This window comes from Dermatophagoides pteronyssinus, unplaced genomic scaffold (assembly GCF_027571235.1).
Source record: "Dermatophagoides pteronyssinus isolate colony J.1.1.1.1 unplaced genomic scaffold, Derpt_VIB-CSIC_2022.12 sq0004, whole genome shotgun sequence".
NCBI lineage: Eukaryota > Metazoa > Arthropoda > Arachnida > Sarcoptiformes > Pyroglyphidae > Dermatophagoides > Dermatophagoides pteronyssinus.
The window spans coordinates 1457609-1477669 of record NW_027461528.1 but is presented as its reverse complement, the minus strand read 5'-3'; the positions used below and the strand labels follow the sequence as shown (position 1 = coordinate 1477669).

Sequence of the window (20061 nt, the reverse complement as noted above, 5' to 3'; positions counted from 1 at the left end):
TGCCATTGACATCGCAGGTTTTCCCCGATGAATTAAGTGATAGTGGTGGTTGTTTGTTTGTTTTTTGTGTACCAAAATCAAACTTACTTTACCGGAAAAAATTATTATTATGATTTTCATTAAGTAATTGGCAAAGGACATGATACAATTATATCCATATACTGTCTGGCTGAATGACTGACTGACCAAAAGTAATAAACAAACAAAAAACGTTAATGGAAACTTTTTTTTTCATTTTTTTTATTGTTACATCTAGATTCATTAAATTATATGCTTATCATACACACACACAGGCAGACACATTAACTCACATCACCACCAACCACCATCACCTTCATCATCAAACAGAATAAAGTGATAAAAATGAGCAAGAATCACTTTTTTTGTTTCACAACATTCTTTACAATGACAATTGAAAGCAATAGACCTTGGCTAATGAATGGCTTCCTAACAAGCCCAAAAACAAGACAAAACAAATCAAAACAAAAAACCATTTTTACAACTAAATAAATGAGTTTTACCATACTATCACTGAGAAATCTTTCATTCATACTTCCGAATTAATTATTTTAGCAAAAAAAAAAAAATAAATAAATAAAAAAATAAAGAATATAAAAAAAATCCAAACAGGAAATATTTTTACTGATTGATGTAACAAACAAACGAAAAACAACAAAACAATCAATCATTATTTATTTGACAAAAAAAAATTTAATGTATAGAAAAAAATTGGATGTATTGATTTGTAATGTAGAAAAAAATGGATGAATTGAATATTTGTGTAAATGAACAATAAATGGGTAAGAACAATTATTCATTGAACGAAAAAAAAAATGAAATGGAATTAAATGTTGTGTGTAATGTGTGTGTGTGTTTATCGATAATCATAATGTCTCATTTCATTTTTATATTCTTCACTTTGTCGTAGTAGCAAAAATGAGAATAACAATGATCCAAATTCAACAAGAATCAATGAACAAACAATACCACCAACAGCACCACCACGTTTTTCCAGATATCGTCGTAACATTTCAGCACAGCTCTGGAATAAAATTACAATCAAACAAATGAATGATTCAATATTAATATATTGGTTAGATTAAACTTACCCGAATATTAATATTATTTGTACGTGGTGAATTACAAGAAGCCGGTATATCTTGATACATTTTTCGATAATCCAACATAGTTTGTGCACCACAACATTCTAATTTTAATTGAATAAGATCAAGAAATTGTCTTGATTTTGTATTATAAAGTCGTTGTTCCATATGCCATTTAAATTCATCACCAAGATGATATTGTAAAGCATCACCGCCAGGTATTCGCCAAACAAGTATAGCGGCTGCAATTTCCAATATAATCAATATACCTGACATTATACAATACTTGATTTTTTTTTGCAAACAAAATGAATGATTATTTATTTATTCAAAAAGAAAAAGATTATTATCAAATATTCAATACTTACAAAAAGCATTAGGTATTTAAATTCATGTGCTGCACTTAAACAACCAAGAAATGCTAAAACCAAAATTAAAGCACTGATTGCCAAACATATATAGGTAGCTTGATAATAACGATAAATGTCCATATTATCACTATATGCCCATAATGCTGAATCTGAACGTATCCATATACAAATGGCCAATAATACGACACCTAAACTCTGTAATATTTTGTTTAAATAATTAATATCAATGAATAAGGTCATCAAAGGAATTTGATTGAAACAAACCCAAAGCATGAAGTTAGTTGCATATACACCCATTTTCAATGGAAGTAAACTTTCGTGATGTGTAGCACCCATTGTTTATTTGAAAAAATTATATGAATATGAAACAACAACAAAAAATGAGAAATGAATTAATGTTTTTTTTTCTGGATCAAAATAACAAATCGCTTAGAATTGCGTAGGAAAAAAACTTTTAGATATTTCTATATTTTTTTATGATTGCTTAATGGATGAGACAGTGGCCAAGAATGCAATGCAATTACAAATTTACAAACAATCCCTCTCTTTTTTTTTGTCTAATCAACAATCATCAATGATAACGGTAGTTAACGGATTGTTTTTTTTATAACTAAAAACAACATCTCTAAAATCCTGGTTTCCATTGACATCTTTTTTTAGTGTCAATGATAAATTTCACGGTAACCTATGGTGATTGTTTAATTATTTACTGTTTTATTTTTTTTTGTCAATATTAAAAAAAATCTAGCCAAAACCTAACAACCAATTATCATTATCAATAGCAAATAACAACTTGTTGTATAGGTGTGTGTCACACACATAAACAAAAAATCTTTTCGATTAGAATCCATACTGTTAAAATGGAAATTAAAGTTTTTTGGTTCATTCAATTTATGATTTTTGTTTTTTTTACGGAAACAAATCAATTTTTCTTAATACAAATTATTCAATTATAAATGAATTTTTTTCATTATAAAACGAAATCGGATCAAGCGGATATCGGATCCAAACAAAATTAAATACATGTTGTGATCGATCCATCAATCAATCAATCAATCAAACAAATCGAATAGATTTTTGATGATTATGTTAACCATCCATAATCATGATCATGGTTACCATGGTAAATTTTATTTCCATTTTATTTCCGTCGCAACATAACTCTTATCGTTTAATCATACACCTGCTGCATATGTTTAAACAACAAATTGTTTAAATTGATAGTTGTTTTTTTTTGTAATTGGAAATAAATACATCGACATTGACATCTGATGGCGGAAATTGTAATTATTTAATTATGTTTTTGTTTGATTATTGATGGATGTATATTGAATTGGACGATCATCGACAACAAAAGGATGAAAAAAATTTCGAAAAAAACGTTGGAAAAGATAAAGTGGTCGACGAATTAACCATATTGGACGTTGTTGATTATTATGACCCGAATCGGTCATATTGTTGATAATGTTATAATAATTATCAGGATATGGACGAAATTGTCTCTGTCCCGGTGGTATTGGTGTTTGATAATTTCGATTATAATTATTGTTCATTGGAAATGGAAACATCATTGAATTGGTTGGTTGTTGTTGTTGAGCATCGATAAAACATAAAATACAATAATAGCAATAAACGGTCATCAAATTGAGCCATACGATTGATAGTGGAATTTGTGCCATATTTTTCTATCGCAATGTTTAATATCACATGTCAATCGATAACAGAACTAATATATCTAACTTTTATAAATCATATCTTTTTATAGTTCTAAGAAACATATATAATTAGAATCGGTGACAAATTCCAAACTAATCAATCAAAATTGAATCATCATTATTGTTCAAAATTATGATTACAATTCAAAGCTGTCCAAATAAAAGTAGATTTTTTTTAATTAAAAAAATGTAATTAAAAATCAAGGTTAGAATTGCCGTCATATGCCGAAAAGATAGAAAAAAATTTGTATTTAAATACTATGATCATGAAATTAGAAATGATAGATCAATCAATCAATCACTTGTCAAATTGTTCACCAATCTATTTTTTTCAACAAACAATCAATATGAATGATCAATCAAAATGGCTGTACATCTTTTTCCTGATGACAATGATGACCATAACCATATCGTTGGCAATTAGTGACAATAATCCATCCGTCATGATGATGGATCAATTATTTCGACAACCTCAACCAATGTATTCTCAAGATAGAAATGGAGGTAAGTTTATGATAATGATATTAATGATTATTAATGGAATTACATTCACCAGGAATGGGTGGAGGAGAAGGAAGAGGTGGACAACAAAGACGACGAAACGGAGGACGAAGGCGAATGAGAAATGGAAATGGTGGTGGTTGTCGTTATGAAGATGATAACAACGAAAACAATCAAATGGGTACTGAAGAATGATTGTATCATTCTAAGTTTTGTCATTATTATTATTATTATTTGATATTTTTCAACATAAAGTTTTCAGTAATCAAATTAAAAAATCAATTTTCGTTTTTTTTCTGATCAAACAATTTTCCAAAAATATTAGATATGTCATTTAAATTGTAATTATAATTGTGTGTAATAATTTATTGTCGATTTCTTAACCATTCGAATACTTTCAAACGATAATTTTGAGTCCAGGCAATGTTTGTCTGTATGGTTTCCAATGATTTATTTAGATTTACATCGGAAACACCGGTATCACGATGTACGATGAAAAATTGTTGAAATTCTTTCAATTGTTTTTCCGTATAAAGATATCGAGCAAAATATGTTGCTAATCGTCCAATATTTGAAGATGATAATCTTTGTGAAAGAATACGACGATAATTTTGTTGAAAATATTGCCAACCAATTTCCAAACCAACAGGTGTCCGTAATATATAGGTATAAAGACCTAGATAATCTTGACGACGAACATATTTTTGTTCCATACCATAATCCATTAATCTACAATAAATTTCAGAAAAAAAATCAATAAAATCATGACAAGATCAGGATTGTAACTTACTTAATGAGCAATTCTTTGTTCTGTGTTTGAGCCAATGCTTGTAGATAATTCAATTTCATTACTGTAGATTGTTCTTCGATATATTTTTTCCATACAAAATTCCAATCATCAGCATCATTCGATTCTTGAATAGCGTAACGAAGTACAACAGTGATTATATTTGGCGATATTCTATCAATATAACCGTTACGCCATTTTTTAAATTCTACTTGGGCTTCGGCTAAACATAAATCAAAACCATAGGCACAGGCAAATGATGTTACTGTCGAACGTAATCGTTGCGAATTAATATCGGATTGTTTGGATGAATCTTGAAGATTGAAGTCTCGGTAAACATCACGTACAAGATCATGTGCAAATGAACGATAAGCTTGCCGCATTAACTGATTCAGATTGATTGATCCATCATCGAGATTATTATCATTACGGAAATATGGCCATAATTTGCTAAGAATATTTGAACCAGTTGACCAAACCGAATACAATCGATTTGTTTTCAATATTTCAAGTAATTCGAATACTTTTTCGAATGGCAATAGATTTACATTGGCTAAACGAAAAGCATCAAACATAAGATGTGAATAATCTTGTGATGTTAGACTTAATTTTGACATTGTTTCTTGATCTCGAAATAATGATGTCCATTTGTTCCATTCATCTATTGGATAATTGACAATATAGAATCCTTGAGAATCGCAATTAAATTTCAATGGTAATGATTCATCATTTGGTCTTTCCAATACGATTTCTTGTTCAACATTCGAAATATATTCAATTTTCAGCTCACCGGATTTCGAATAATCAATATAATATGAAAGCGGAACAATCCAATAATCACTGTAAAATTTTTCAGAATAAAATGTATAACTACATAAATAAAATCAATTAATTAATTTCATACTTATTATCAGGAAATTTTCCATTCGATAAAAATCTTTGCTGTGTTATCTTATATCGAGTACTATTATCGATTCGAGTGATGTTTATGTAAGGAAATCCAGGTTTCAATGTCCATGATTCTAAAAATTTTCTTGTTTCATCATATCCTTCGATTTTAATTTTAGAGATTTCAGTTAAAAATTTATCTGTTGTAACTGTTTGATATTGATTTTGTTTTAGATATTTTTCCAATTGACCATAAAATGGTTCGGTACTTAAAGCGAATTCAAACATTCGTAAGATGGATGAACCCTTATTTCAGAAAAAAATAAGTTTTAGAATCATTAATAAAATGCTCTGAATAAAGAAAGGATATAAAAATTTTAAACCTTTTGATATATAATAGGTGTTATATAGGGAATTTCGGAAGCTTTATTAATTGAAGGTCGAGCCAATGGATGGGCAGTAATACTAGCATCAGCATCCATACCGGCAATATAATCAGTTATAAAGAATAATTGTTTATAATTCCAATCCGGTTCAACATTATCGACAGCAAACCATTCTAGATATGAAGCGAATGCTTCGTTTAGCCAAAGATCTGTCCACCAATCACAGGTGACTAGATTTCCGAACCACTAATTAAAAAAAAAGAAAACAATAATTAATCAACAATTTGAATGACAATAATGAAAAAAAAATTACCATATGAGCAATTTCATGTGCAACAACAGCTACAACACTCATTTTATCTGCTGCCGAAGATGTTAAATTATTCCATAATAATGCCGTTTCACGGAATGTTAATAGGCCCCAATTTTCCATTGCACCAGCATTAAAATCTGGTAATGCTACAAGATGCATTTTATCCAATTGATATGGATAATTTAATCTTTTTTGAAAATTTTCAATTATATCAGGTGCTTTTGTTAATGAATAGGCTGTATTATCGATTTCAGGTGGTGATGAACAAATATCTACATTGATTAAGTCATTATTTAATGAATGTGTTTCATTTTGTTTACAATCAAAATCACTGATAATAAATGCCAATAAATAGGTAACCATTTTTGGTGTTTCTTCAAATTCCGTTTTTGTCCATTCTGTTTCATCGGCTAATACTTTGTTCGATTTTATTTTCGTATTTGATATGGCAGTATAATTGGCATGATGTTCAATTGTAACATGAAATATTGATTTGAATGATGGTTCATCAAAACATGGAAATGCTTGTCGTGCATGTGTATCTTGGAATTGTGTTGCAGCCAATTTCTTAACATTTCCATTGTTATCATTATATTTACTTAGATAGAAACCGGTCATATCTGTATCAAGTTTACTGTTGAATTCGAAATTCAATGTAATGTTCAATGGTTTTTGATTTTCAACAATGATAGATTCTTTCATTTCAATTACCCAAAATTCATTTGATTCATATGCAAATGTTTGTTTGATTTCTAAATCAGTTTTGGATTCAGTAATGGATAATTTCGAATCGGTTATATTCAATGATTTTGCCGCATGTAAAATCACATAATTAATTGTCTCTTTTATTTCGACAATAATTTCGACAGTTCCTTCAAATTGTTCTTGATCTAAATCAACTTTTATGGACAAATCATATTTTATGGGAATAACATTTGGATTCAAACGAAATTCAGTGAATGGACAAACATCATTTCCACACTATTTTGAAATAGAGAAATATAGATTTAACAAAATGATTTTTGCTTACTATAAATCAATTTTACTTACCAAAAGAAATCGTTCAACTTCAATCATTCGATTTGCTATCCAATTAATATTATTATCAATTTTGTTTAGAATATCATTTTGTTGATTTTGAGTAAGACCGATGTTTGGATATTTGGCAAAAAATTGTTTCATTTCATTTTTTTGATCGGCAGTGAAAAAATATCTGGAACTAATACTATTTAATAATGATGATATTTGTGTCAAACGTAATGGTGAACCTTTTCGAATGAATTTTGAATAATTATCTTGAATAAATTTCCATAAAATTGCTAAACTTTTTGGATTATCACAGCCACTGATTGCAATGAATACCGAATATGAATCTTGTGATCGAATTATTTGATCGGCATTCAATGCTTGTGTTAATAACATTGTTAATAATTTTTCATCATTAGTCTGTGCTAAAGCATTCATATAGATTGAACGTAATGTAGACGATGTTTCATTGGAATATTGTGACCAAACAAACAACCATTGATCGGTTGAATTAGAATTTTGTATACCATATTCAAGTACAGTACTCAATAGATTTGGATTTGGAATTTTATCCATTTCTTGATTCTGTTTAGCAATAATCCATTGTTGAAATAATCGATCACTTTGTTCAAGACAATCATTTATCTGATTAAAACAGGCAAATTCCAATATTGAAGAACGTAATCTTCGTTTAGTTACCGGTTCTTCTATCGTATCATTCCATCCCAAATTATCATAAACGGGGTTGATAAGATTTTGTAGATATTCACGGAATTTTTCTTTATATGAACTTGAATGCGAAATATATCTTTGAATTGAACTAAATCCACGTATGGCCGTTGTCCATGGAGATAAATGTTTTTCATTGACTAGATATTTAGCCAAATTTAATGGCACATTATATGAAAGTAGATTAGCTTGAGCAAGATAAAATGCATCCATCATTATTCCACTGCGATCAAGTACGGGTATTTCAGATGATTTATCCATAAATGTATCAATCCATTGTTTCCAAATTTTTGATGGATAATTTACGAGATAATAACCAGAATGACGAGCATTCAAATTGATTGGAAGTTGGATTTTGCTTGGAGTAAAATCCATTGTTTTATCGATCATGAATTTGGTGTTTGTATTATCCCATTCAGAATCAATATAGTATTTGATTGGTATTTTCCAAATAGGTATTGTATCATTTTTAGAATCTTGTAATAGAAATCGATCTTGTACAAGATGATAAGATCCAGTGCTCGATTCAGTAACATTTATGTAGGGAATACCATTACTGAAAAACCAATCCTGAATAAAATCGCTCATTTTTACTGTTTGATCAATATCATTGAATATAAATTTATTATCAAATTCTGCCAATAACATTTCAGGTCGAACGCTTGTGAATTTATGTTTATTAAGATAATCACGAAGTGCTAAATAAAAATTTTCAGTTCCCATTACTGTTTCAATCATACGTAAAATTGAAGCACCCTTTGAATAGATTATACTGGAATCAGCTTGTTCGCTTTGTTCAGTACGAGTAACATTACGTATTAATGGATGATTATCTTTAGCATCGGCTGTTAAACCGTATTCAAATTCAGATATTAAAAATAGATCGAATGTTTTCCATTCAGGTTCAACTTCATCAACTGTAGTATATTGCATATAGGTTGCAAATGCTTCATTCAATGCAATAAAATCCCACCATTCACATGTAACCAAATTACCAAACCAAAAATGAGCCAATTCATGTGCAATCGTATTCATGATTGACATTTTTCTTTCCGATGTTGTATCTTGTTCATTGAATAATAATGCTGTTTCCCGGAATGTAATAAGGCCCCAATTTTCCATAGCACCATAATAGAAATCTGGTATGGCAATCAAATCTACTTTATTCATTGGATAAGGATGACCAAGCTTTTTCTCAAGATGGCTCAAACATTTAGGTGCTTTTTCCAATGCATAATCTAATTTATGTCCTTGAAGATGTGATGCACACACACCAACATTAACTTGATTATTTTCAATTGTATAATTTTTACAAACAAAATTACTGACAGCCATTGCAACCAGATATGTAACCATATCTAATGATTGATTAAATCTTGTCTGAATCCATTGTGTATTGGGAATAGGTTTCACTTCAATCACTTTCATATTTGATAATGTTGTATTCATTTCTTTATCATGAATAATTGAAATATTGAATTTTGATTTAAATGCTGGTTCATCAAAACATGGAAACACTTTACGTGCATCGAAAAATTCAAATTGTGTTGAAGCCATTTTAAAATGTTCATTTCCATTCGTATAGTTTGATCTATATAAACCGGAAATACCAGCATCCAGAAGGTTGGCTGTAAAATTAAATGTTAATTCATATTGTCCGATCGATTGTTGTTGATCGAATTCAATTACAACAAATTGTTTTGGATGATATCTAAACATTGTAACATCTTCAATTGAATAATTATTCGATTTTTTAACTGATATTAATTTTACTTGAAGCATTTGAGCTGCATGTAAAACAATATATTCAAATGGTTGCAAAGCTTCAATTTGAATGACCACACTACCATTGTAGATATTTGTTGTTAGATTAACCTGTATGGTTAGATCATAATGTTTAGGCTGAATAATAGTCTTATTAATACGTGTTTGTGCCCATGGACATGGTTCAGGTGTTTGACGTCCACAAGCATTCTGACCAAACCATTCACCAACCGTTACTTTATTATTTGTCATCCAAGCCAGATTGTATTCGATTCGAGCAAATGTTGATTCTTGTCCACTCATCGAAACACCTGTTTGTTTATCTTTCAAAAAATTCCAAATAATTAATCGACGTTTTTCTGTAACAGTATGATCAGCAAATCTTGTAATAATCACATCCATCTGAGATGTTGATAATTTTCTTGATAACATTGAATAATTTTCGGTAAAATATTGCCAAATCATTTGTTCATGTTCATAACGATGAATAATGTAAACGAAAAATTCGACAAAATGATTATTCGATACAATTGATTCGTTCAAAGCAAGATCTAAATATTTTTGAACAATTTTACTGTCGGAAATATGACTTAAAGCTTCAAGATAGCTAGTTTTATTGGTATGTGTAATTTTTTCCGATAAAAATCTTTGCCAAACAAATTCATAATCTTGTAAATTTTTACTTGATTGCATAGCATACGATAATGTATAAGAGAATAAATCCGGTTGAATTGTATTATTTTGATCTTTCCATTTTTCAAACATTGTAAGCGCATCTTTCAAACATTGTTTATTACCACTTCCACATGCATTTTGTATCAATATTTTTCGAAACATTCGATCAATTATTGTTGTATTTTCAAAGTTCCAAAAATCAATACCACTATAATGTGATTGAGTTAATCGACGTTCAAAATGAAGATATGATTCACGATATTCGGTACGTTCCATTTCCCATGCAAGATTAGCAATCAATTTGGAATGAATAGTCCATGGAACATAATGTGTTTCATGTACAAGATAATTATAAATATCCAATGCAATCGAAAATGGTGCAAGTTTTGCTCGTGATAAAAAGTATGATGATGTTATCAATTCACTACGATCATTTACAGTTAATAATGAAACAATATTGTTTTCATTTGTTATCAAATTATTAATCAATTTTGACCATTGTTCAGCAGGATAATTAACAAAATAAAAACCATTAAAGTTTGGATTTATTTTAATACCATCAAAATTGTCAATCTGGCCAGTTTTTTTCGATAAAAATTGAATCGATGATTTTTTCAATTGTTGTTGTTCATACGTATAATATTGGAATGGTATTACATAGGTTAAATCATTTGATGGTCGATCACCATTTCGAATGAATCGTTCTTGTACATATGTACAGGATTTATTTATTTCATCACAAGTAATATTCAAATATGGAAAACCTATTTGTTCGGTCCAAGAAGTAAAAAATTCTCTTGCATTTTGTGTATCATTATAAAGCCAATTTGTTTCTAATGCTTCATAAAGATTTTCACTTGTTGCTGTTTGAAATTGTAATGAATTCAGATATGTTTGAATTGATTGCTGAAATTCTTTCGAACCCATTGTATTTTCAAACATATTTAATATTGTCGATCCTTTATTATAAACAATTCTTGTCATATAATTCATTTCATTTGGTTTGTTCACTTTACGAATTAATGGTTGAGATGTTTGTTCGTAATCACCAACGATTGCTTTATATGTATGATCCTGTACAAATGTATCCCATATATTCCATTCTGGATGTGCTGCATTCATTCCTTTATATTCCATAAATGATGCAAATCCTTCATTCAACCAAAGATCACCCCAGAAATTCATTGTAACTAGATCACCAAACCACATATGTGCTAATTCATGTGCAATCACATTACAGGTATCTTTTTTATCTTCAGAAAGATTATCCATTTCATACCACATCAATTTTTTCTGACGATATTTTATAATACCCCAATTTTCCATTGCACCAGCTGAAAATTGTGGTAATGCTATTTGATCCAATTTCGGTAAACTATATTCAATTCCTGTGTAAGTTTCATAAAATTTCAAAATTTTCGGTGTAACACTCAACGAATATTCATGATGATATTCACTGTACAATGGCGATGAACATACATTAATTGTAAGATTGCGAAGTTCAACGTATTGCCGTGGTGTACATTTGAAATTTGATACAAGAATAGCAATCAAATATGTAACCATAGGTGGTGTCGTATTGAATTTCGTTTCTTGCAAATTATCATCGATTTCATTGGTAGAAATGATATCCATATTTGATAATGTCGTTGACATTTTTTTCGGATGTATTACTGTAATCGATATATTTGATTTGAATGCAGGTTCATCAAAACAGGGAAACATTTTTCTTGCATGTGTTGATTCAAATTGTGTTGCAGCTAAATTGATACGTGTACCATTGTTATCATCATACCAACCGCGATAAAGGCCAACTTGATCAGTTTTCAATAGATTACCATCGAAATTTAATTCGACTATATAATTATCACCTTTTGTTGTTTTGTCTTTCAATGGAATCACATAAAAATCTAATGGTGAATAAGTAAATCCACGTCCGGTAGACAAATTAGATTCGGTTTCTGTATCACGTTTTTGTTTCTGTTCAATTCGAGTAATTTTCGGTGATGAAACATCCAATATATCTGCAGCATGAAGAATAATGTGATCGATTTCATCATCAATGTTTACCTGTATCTTAACGGTACCATTATATCGGAATGTATCAGTATCGATCTGAATAGTTAGATCATATTTTGTAGGTTTGACCAATTGATTCAATCGATATTGATTCCATGGACAATGTTTTGAATCACAATCATCTGTAACATATTCAATCACATTTTTATAATAAGATTTTGACCAACGAATATTTGCATCAATTAGATCTATTGTTTGTTGTCGATAAAGTTCACTTGCACCGGCTTCAGGATATTTTTGAAATAATTCCATTACTTCTTCACGACGTTTATTGGTGGTAAAATGAAATGCAAAACGATAAACAGCGCGACCAACATTCGAATCATCCAGTCCATATCGTTGTTGAATTTCAGGATAATGTTCACGATAAAAATCCCATGCTAAATCTAATCCAACAGAATTATCGGACATATACATGAGAAATGTAAAAAAATCTTGTGTACGAAGATAAGTAGTGTTCAACGAATTGTTAAGCAATTTTCGTAACATATTTTCATCAGTATTTGCTGTCATTGCTTTAAGATAGGTCATTTTTTCATTAGTTGTATTGGCTTGATTATAACGTTCTTGAAGAAAATTGAAATTATCTTCGGTTGGATTAAAATTTTGTGCATGAAACAAAAATACGGGCAATATATCGGGATCATAATTATTTGATGGTGATTGACGATATTCATCAAACAATTGTGATGCTTTTTTTCGACAATCTTGATGACCATATTTACAAGCTAAATTCAAAATCAATGAACGGAAAAGTAGTTGATTCATATTATCATCAGATTTTGCATTCCATCCAACATCATCATAATGTTTGGCAATCAATTTGGTTCGTACCCATCGATCGAAAGCAACACTTTGATCCTGTACAGCCATAAAAACACGTAAATATTCCAACATATCGGCAGCGATTGACCAAACCATATAAGACTTTTCATATTGTAAAAATTCAGCTAAACCCAAACATTGTCGATATGGAAGTCGACCGGAACGTGCCAAATAAAATGCATCCATTAATAAATTGTTTCGATCCAAAGCACTCATCTGGTTTCGAATAATGGATTTACTATTGTTCATTGTTTCAATCCATTGTTTCCATTGTTCTATTGGATAATTAACAATATAAAGCCCTTTTTGATCGACATTGAATTTGATCAAATCATCTGTTTCAATTTTTAGATCATCTCTATACATTTCTTTCGTATCCATGATAATTTTTTGAACATTTCCACTGATATTTGAAAATTTTTGATTAATCAAACGATAAGTAATTGGAATGGACCATAAATATGTTGAAATTGAATTGCTTGAATCTTTGAAAAATCTTTCCTGTACAAATTTCATAGAATTATTCTTATTATTTATCTTGATTGTAATTATGGGAAAACCATCTTTTTGTAGCCAAGTTTGCATGATTTTTTCTACATCTAAATTTTTATCAGCAACATTGGACAATTCATTCCAAAGATCATTGGTTAATGTAGTGGAATAGCTATATTTTTTTATATAATTTTTGATTCCAATACGAAACGTTTCGTCACCGATTAATGATTCCAACATACGAATAATACAAGATCCCTATCAAAATAAAAAGAAATTAAAGTCATGAAAATTTAATAAATATTCATACAAACTTTTGAATAAGTGATAGAATCAAAAACTGCTTGAACAGAATTATCATCAGTTACTTTTGTTAGCAATGGATGTGTACTGGGCATCGAATCCGACTCATATACTCTAGCATATTCATTAATTGCAAAAAAATCATGATAATTCCATTTTGTTTCCACATAATCAACAGCTTTGTATTCCATAAATGTTGCAAATCCTTCATTTAGCCAAAGATCATCCCACCATTTCATTGTGACAAGATTTCCAAACCACTAATTAAAAAAAAAAACAAAATTGAAATAAAATTTTAAAATATTCAAAACTTGAACATTACTTACCATATGTGCTAATTCATGACAGATAATCTGACAGATTCTAGCCTTAGATAATGTACTTGTTTCTTTTGCATCATAGAGAACATATACATCACGATAGGTAACAAGACCCCAATTTTCCATTGCACCCATTGCAAAATCCGGTATAGAAATCATATCCATTTTAGGTAATGGAAAACCAATTTCAAAATATTTTTCGGAATAAAATTCCAATGCTTGAGGACCGACTCTTAATGCATAATCGGTTTTATCAAGATTTATGGCTGGATCAAAAGTGTAGACACTAAAATTTGACAATAATGGACTAGATTTTGATACAAAATCACTGACAACAATGGCAACTAGATAGGTAGACATTTTTACCGAACGTTCAAATACTGTCATTTTCATGTTTTTATCATTTAACGATTGTTGAACATATAATGTAGGCATATTTGAAATGGCTGAATAATTAGAACCATGTTCAATTTGTAATGCAAATGTTGCTTTAAAGTTTGGTTCATCAAAACATGGAAATGCTTTACGTGCATATCCAGCTTGAAATTGTGTTGTAGCTAATTTGACGAATTCACCTGTATCAGAACGTTGATATTGTGATAGATAAAGACCGCTTAATTCTTTACTTAAGTTTCCATTGAATTGAAGTTCAACAATATATGTTTCAGGTAGAATTAATCCCTGCAAAGGAATGACCCAAAATTGATTTGGTCGATATGCAAAATGTGTCATTTGCGTATCGGATATGGATTCTGAATTGTTATTGATGAAAGGAATAGAAACTTCTACACGAGGTTGTTGTTTGGTAAATACAGCCGATGATGTTATGTTCAAATCTTTTGAATGTAAAATCAAATGACGAATCGGACGCTGAATTTCAACTTCAATTCGAACGGAACCTGAAAATTTTTCTTCATTCACCAAAACCGTAAGATTAACATCGTAATGTTTTGGTAGAACAGAATCACCAAGACGCCATTGTTTCCAAGGATTTTCATTTGGACTTTGTTGATTTAATATATTTGAAACATTTTGCTGATTGTTTTCAATCCATTGAATATTTTTACGTATTGTTTCAATAGCTTCATCACGAGCTCCTTGACCAGCACCAGCATCGGGATATTGTTTGAAAAAATCTTGAATTTCTTGCAATCGAGATTCCGAACGAAAACCACTAATGACTGAACGAACATAGGTTCCTAGACGACGATCATTCAAACCAAAACGTTCGATTAGTTTAGGCCAATGATTTCGAATATATTCCCATATCAATAATCTTCCCTGATCACTATTCGATGCGATTGATTGTTGAGCAGAGAAAAAATTTTCATTATTAATTTTTTCCGGATCATCCGAATATGATATTAAAACTGATAAAAGATTTGGATCAGTTGTCGATGTTAGTGCGGACATTATTTTTGATTTTTCGATTGCATCTTTTTCAGATTGATATAAATTCCACATACTTTGCCAATCCGATTCAATTGTACTAGTACGTAAACCATATTTATAAACATAGAATTTTGTATTTGAATCTAATGGTCGTCCATTATCCATCCAATCACGAAATCGTTGATAACATTGTTTAGTACATTTTTCATAACCAACTTTACATGCAATCGAAATCAAAACATTACGTAATGCTATTTCGTCTGGTGCTAGTCGATCGTCAATAGTTGTTGTCGATGTTGATAAATCAACATTTGAATCAAATAAATTGGCAATAATAGATTTGATAAAATCACGAAATTGTATTAATGTCATTCCACTTTCACCAAGTTTATTGATCAATGATGTTATTGCATTATTAGCCACTGACCATGGAACATAATTTGTTTCCTTTTCAAGATATGTAAATAGATTAAGTAATCGTTCATAAGATAATGCCGATATCTCTGATAAAAGATATGCATCATGTAAAAGATTTGCACGATCACCAACATTGAATGATTTTGGATTTCTTTTTAATTCAGTTATCAATAGATCCCAATCTTCTGGTTGATAGTTTACAATATAATAATCATGACCATCAGGATTTAATTTGATCCAATCTGATGGTGCAAGTTCATTTTCAAGTTCAACGGTCATTTCAGTTTGATTAAAAAGCCAGGCAGATTGTTCTCGTTTTTGTTGAATATATTTAACGTAAATTGGCCGTGGATCATCTTCCGAATCATTTGATGAAGAATTCGATCGATAAATTGATTGTTTTAATTGAAGTTTCATTGTTTTTGTTTGAGATGTTGAACGTTTCGATGTTTGTTGCTTACGTTCAACTGTAACGATTGGAAATCCATTTTGATAAAGCCATTGATTTAGAAATTTTTTACCATTCATTTTGGTTGTTGTTTCAATATCCTGATAAAAGTAACTCATCATTTTTTCTGTATCAACATTTGAATATTGATTTTCCTGAAGTAGATGACGGAAATTTTCAAGAAATTTTTGTCGACTAATAATACTTTCGATCATATAGGCAATCGATGCACCTTTTGAATAGGAAATTGTATCAAATTGAGCTGTAATCTGATTTGGTGTAAGAATATCATTCTTATTCGGAACCAATGGATGTGTTTTGGATAATGAATCGGTTCTAAATGCTGGATGAAGATCATCGATTAAAAATCGATTCCAAATATTCAATGAAGCTTGAAGATGATTTTGACCATAATATTCGATAAATGATGCAAAACCTTCTTGAAGCCAGAGATCATTCCACCAAGTTGCTGTGACTAGATTACCAATCCACTTTTTTTTGAAACATAGCAAAAGTTGTCAAGGTTGAAATTTCTATTAAAAATTTTTTTGTAATACTTACCATATGAGCTAATTCATGGGCAATTACTTGTGCTATTTTCCGTTTATCATCAGAACTAGATTCATTAGCATCAAATAATACATATGTTTCCTTATAGGTGACTAGACCCCAATTTTCCATTGCTCCGGATACAAATTCAGGTAAACCGATAAGATCTAATTTGGCCATCGATTGGGAATATGGAATAGCTGTTATATTTTCATAATATGATAAAATGGTTGCTGCCGATTCACAAGCATATGTTGTTTTTTTCACCTGATCTGGTCTTGAATATACACGAACACGTGTACCAAATGTTGTACGTGTTTCCGTATATTCGAAATCATTAACCGAAAATGCAACTAAATATGTAGACATTTTTGGTGTTTGGGCAAATGTTGTTTGACTGAATCCTGGTTCATCAATAATTGATACAGTTTCTGTTTCAATTTGATTTGATAATGCTGTTAATCCGGTTGGATAGATTAACGATATGTTGAATGTAGCTTTAAATGATGGTTCATCAAAACAAGGAAATGCCATACGTGCATATGTTGGTTCAAATTTTGTTGCTGTCATATATCGAATCTCATTTTTAATGGTTGTATATGAGCTACGATAAAATCCAATAATTTGTCCAGTTCGAAAAGTACTGGAATAGAAGATTTGTAATGCATATTCACCTTTGTTCAATGATTCATTCAATTCAAATACACATCGTTCAAGTTCTTGATCGATATGTACATTTTTTATTGTTATCGATGATTCTAATGATGAATTTAATATGTTAAGATTTTTACAATTAAGTACAATTTGATCGATTGAATTGTTAAGAACTTGTAACAAAATACGTACTGATCCATTAAAAAAATTCTGATTTGGATCAGTTCGTATTTGTAGATGATAATTTATCGGTATAACATTATGATCAAGCAATAGATCATTGGATATTATTGGTGGGTTAGATGTACTAGTCGTTATTGATGGATCTGTTGAATTTGACGATGAGGTCGTTCCAAACGTAGATGAAATCTCCGTCGATGTTGTTGTTGTTGTTGATGACGATTGATCTTTCGATAATTCATTGATTTCTAAATAATCATTTGGAATTGTAATCATATTTTTATTTGATTTCAAACTTTTGAAAAAAAAACAAAATCAAACTTACTATTATGTTCAACAATGTATGCGGCTAAAAAACCAATAAACAAACAGGCCAATATAAAAATGATAAAACCTAATAATAAGGTTTTTGTACGACCAGGTTTTGGTGAAGACGGTGATGACATCGATGCGCTTGCCATTCAAAATTTATTTCCAAAATTATTATTATTCTTATTTTCAATTTTAAAATAATGTTTTCAATATGATCAAACGATGGATTTCTGTTTTTTTTTAAAAAAGAAAATATACAGAGAACAATCAAGTAAAATTAAAATAACAAATGTTTTCTTTTTTTTCTTTGAATGATTATGAAATCAATCACATCATATTGATTATCAATCGATTACAAATTTGTATTCAACGACAAAGATTAACTAATTGATTCAACAAAAAAGAATTCTACAATCGTGGTAAAAGAAAGAAAAGCGATGATGAAAGAAAAGTTTTCAAATGGCGCCAAAAAAAAAATAGAAAATTGATAAACAGGAAAAAAAGTGTGATTTTCTATTTTAACTCAACGTCCTTGTGAGGAAAAAATAGAAATTACCTAAATAAAAAAAAAAAATATTGTTCGAATGGCACACACACACACAAGGCTGAGCTATTTGCAATCAAAATGGCACTTCTGCATCAGCCAGAAACGACAAGCGAAATCCAAATATTCTCTGATTCAAAGTCCTCGCTGGACGCGATCAAAGATCGGACCAACTGCCACCCGCTAGTGGTAGACATCAACAATCGAATCGATGAGCTAAGGGAAACGGGCACCCACGTTCAGCTATTTTGGATTAAAGCTCATACTGACTATATCTGGAACGAGACTGCAGACCGTTTGGCCAAGGAGGCAACTCTGGAAGCCATAACGCCAGAATCGTACAACAAAATGCCTATGGTGTCATACAAATTAAAGTGCAGAAATCAGACTAATTCAGAATGGACCGACAGGACCACTGGAAGCATCAACAGGACGGTGGACGACCCGACTCATCCCGGATCTGACAACGGCAGCGAAATGGCAGAGCAGAGTCGGGATAGACAGATATCTAACACAGGTGTTGTCTAATCATGGAGCGACTAGGCACTACCTATGGCGATTCAAATCCCGCGTTGACAACGCCTGCCCATGTAACGATCAACAACCACAAACAATGGAACATCTCATGCTGGATTGCCCAATCTGGGCTGATCTTCGACATCGTATAACGACTAAGCATAACATCCAGACGGACGACCTGGCGAATTTGGAAACAGTCCTCAGGAATAAAGACTTGGTGGAGGACTGGACAAGTTATGTTAGGCTTATCATGGATGGTCTGGCCCACATCAACCGTGAACCATGATCACACACACACACTTATGTACCCCATTCCTATCCTAGTTCATTTCAACCAACATTAATCATATTGACTTAATTGTCTTTGTTTATTTCATCTCTTATTTTCACTTACCTAATTATCTAATTGCATACACAACGCCCTACCTGCTATAATGTTTCCCTTGCATTGGCGAGTAGCGGATTATAAGGACACACACACACACACACACAAACGAAAAGAAGAGAGAGAGAGAAAGAGAAAGTTATGAAAAATGTTTTTTAATACATTGTCGTCATTATATTCGATGATATAACAAGAATCGGATGAGAATAACAAATTGATTCATCGACTTCGTCGTTTGTTTGTTTGTTTGTTTGTTTGAACAACAAATTAATAAAACATTCACGTCAGAAAGTAAGATTGAAAGAGTGGTAGAAGCAACGATTATGTTGAACGAAAAGAAAAAATCTTCGTTACCATCATCGTCAATCACTGATTGAAATGAAA

General features: G+C 30.5%; 3 protein-coding genes across 3 annotated transcripts; 1 reads left to right on the top strand and 2 right to left on the bottom strand.

Moving 5' to 3' along the window:
* Positions 1-668: 668 nt before the first annotated feature.
* On the bottom strand, positions 669-2007 carry LOC113798519 (tetraspanin-2A-like). Its single transcript, XM_027349075.2, has 4 exons — positions 1739-2007; positions 1472-1669; positions 1110-1388; positions 669-1042 (listed from the first exon to the last, which is right to left on the bottom strand). The coding sequence occupies exons 1-4, from the start codon at positions 1808-1810 to the stop codon at positions 875-877; spliced, it is 717 nt and encodes a 238-aa protein (XP_027204876.2). The 5' UTR covers positions 1811-2007; the 3' UTR covers positions 669-874.
* A 1451-nt stretch (positions 2008-3458) lies between these two features.
* Positions 3459-3982, top strand: LOC142644866 (uncharacterized). Its single transcript, XM_075819450.1, has 2 exons — positions 3459-3693; positions 3746-3982. The coding sequence occupies exons 1-2, from the start codon at positions 3468-3470 to the stop codon at positions 3883-3885; spliced, it is 366 nt and encodes a 121-aa protein (XP_075675565.1). The 5' UTR covers positions 3459-3467; the 3' UTR covers positions 3886-3982.
* Positions 3901-18467, bottom strand: LOC113798697 (uncharacterized). The gene is made up of 10 exons (XM_027349263.2): positions 18243-18467; positions 17096-18165; positions 14284-17025; positions 13969-14217; positions 7115-13912; positions 6065-7045; positions 5749-5997; positions 5382-5671; positions 4481-5317; positions 3901-4419 (listed from the first exon to the last, which is right to left on the bottom strand). Exons 1-10 carry the CDS (start codon positions 18376-18378, stop codon positions 4056-4058), a joined length of 13716 nt encoding a protein of 4571 aa, XP_027205064.2. The 5' UTR covers positions 18379-18467; the 3' UTR covers positions 3901-4055.
* Between the last annotated feature and the right edge of the window lie 1594 nt (positions 18468-20061).

Bases quoted from the DNA above. Each gene is read 5' to 3' on its own strand.
- LOC113798697 (XM_027349263.2), bottom strand. From the start codon at position 18,378: ATGGCAAGCGCATCGATGTCATCACCGTCTTCACCAAAACCTGGTCGT. The intron at 18,166-18,242 runs GTAAGTTTGATT...ATGATTATTTAG, and splicing joins ATACATTGTTGAACATAATA to AAATCAATGAATTATCGAAA. The intron at 5,672-5,748 runs GTTTAAAATTTT...TTCTGAAATAAG, and splicing joins CACCTATTATATATCAAAAG to GGTTCATCCATCTTACGAAT.
- LOC142644866 (XM_075819450.1), top strand. From the start codon at position 3,468: ATGATAGATCAATCAATCAATCACTTGTCAAATTGTTCACCAATCTAT. The intron at 3,694-3,745 runs GTAAGTTTATGA...TACATTCACCAG, and splicing joins TTCTCAAGATAGAAATGGAG to GAATGGGTGGAGGAGAAGGA.
- LOC113798519 (XM_027349075.2), bottom strand. From the start codon at position 1,810: ATGGGTGCTACACATCACGAAAGTTTACTTCCATTGAAAATGGGTGTA. The intron at 1,670-1,738 runs GTTTGTTTCAAT...AAAATATTACAG, and splicing joins CAACTAACTTCATGCTTTGG to AGTTTAGGTGTCGTATTATT. The intron at 1,043-1,109 runs GTAAGTTTAATC...ATTTTATTCCAG, and splicing joins CAAATAATATTAATATTCGG to AGCTGTGCTGAAATGTTACG.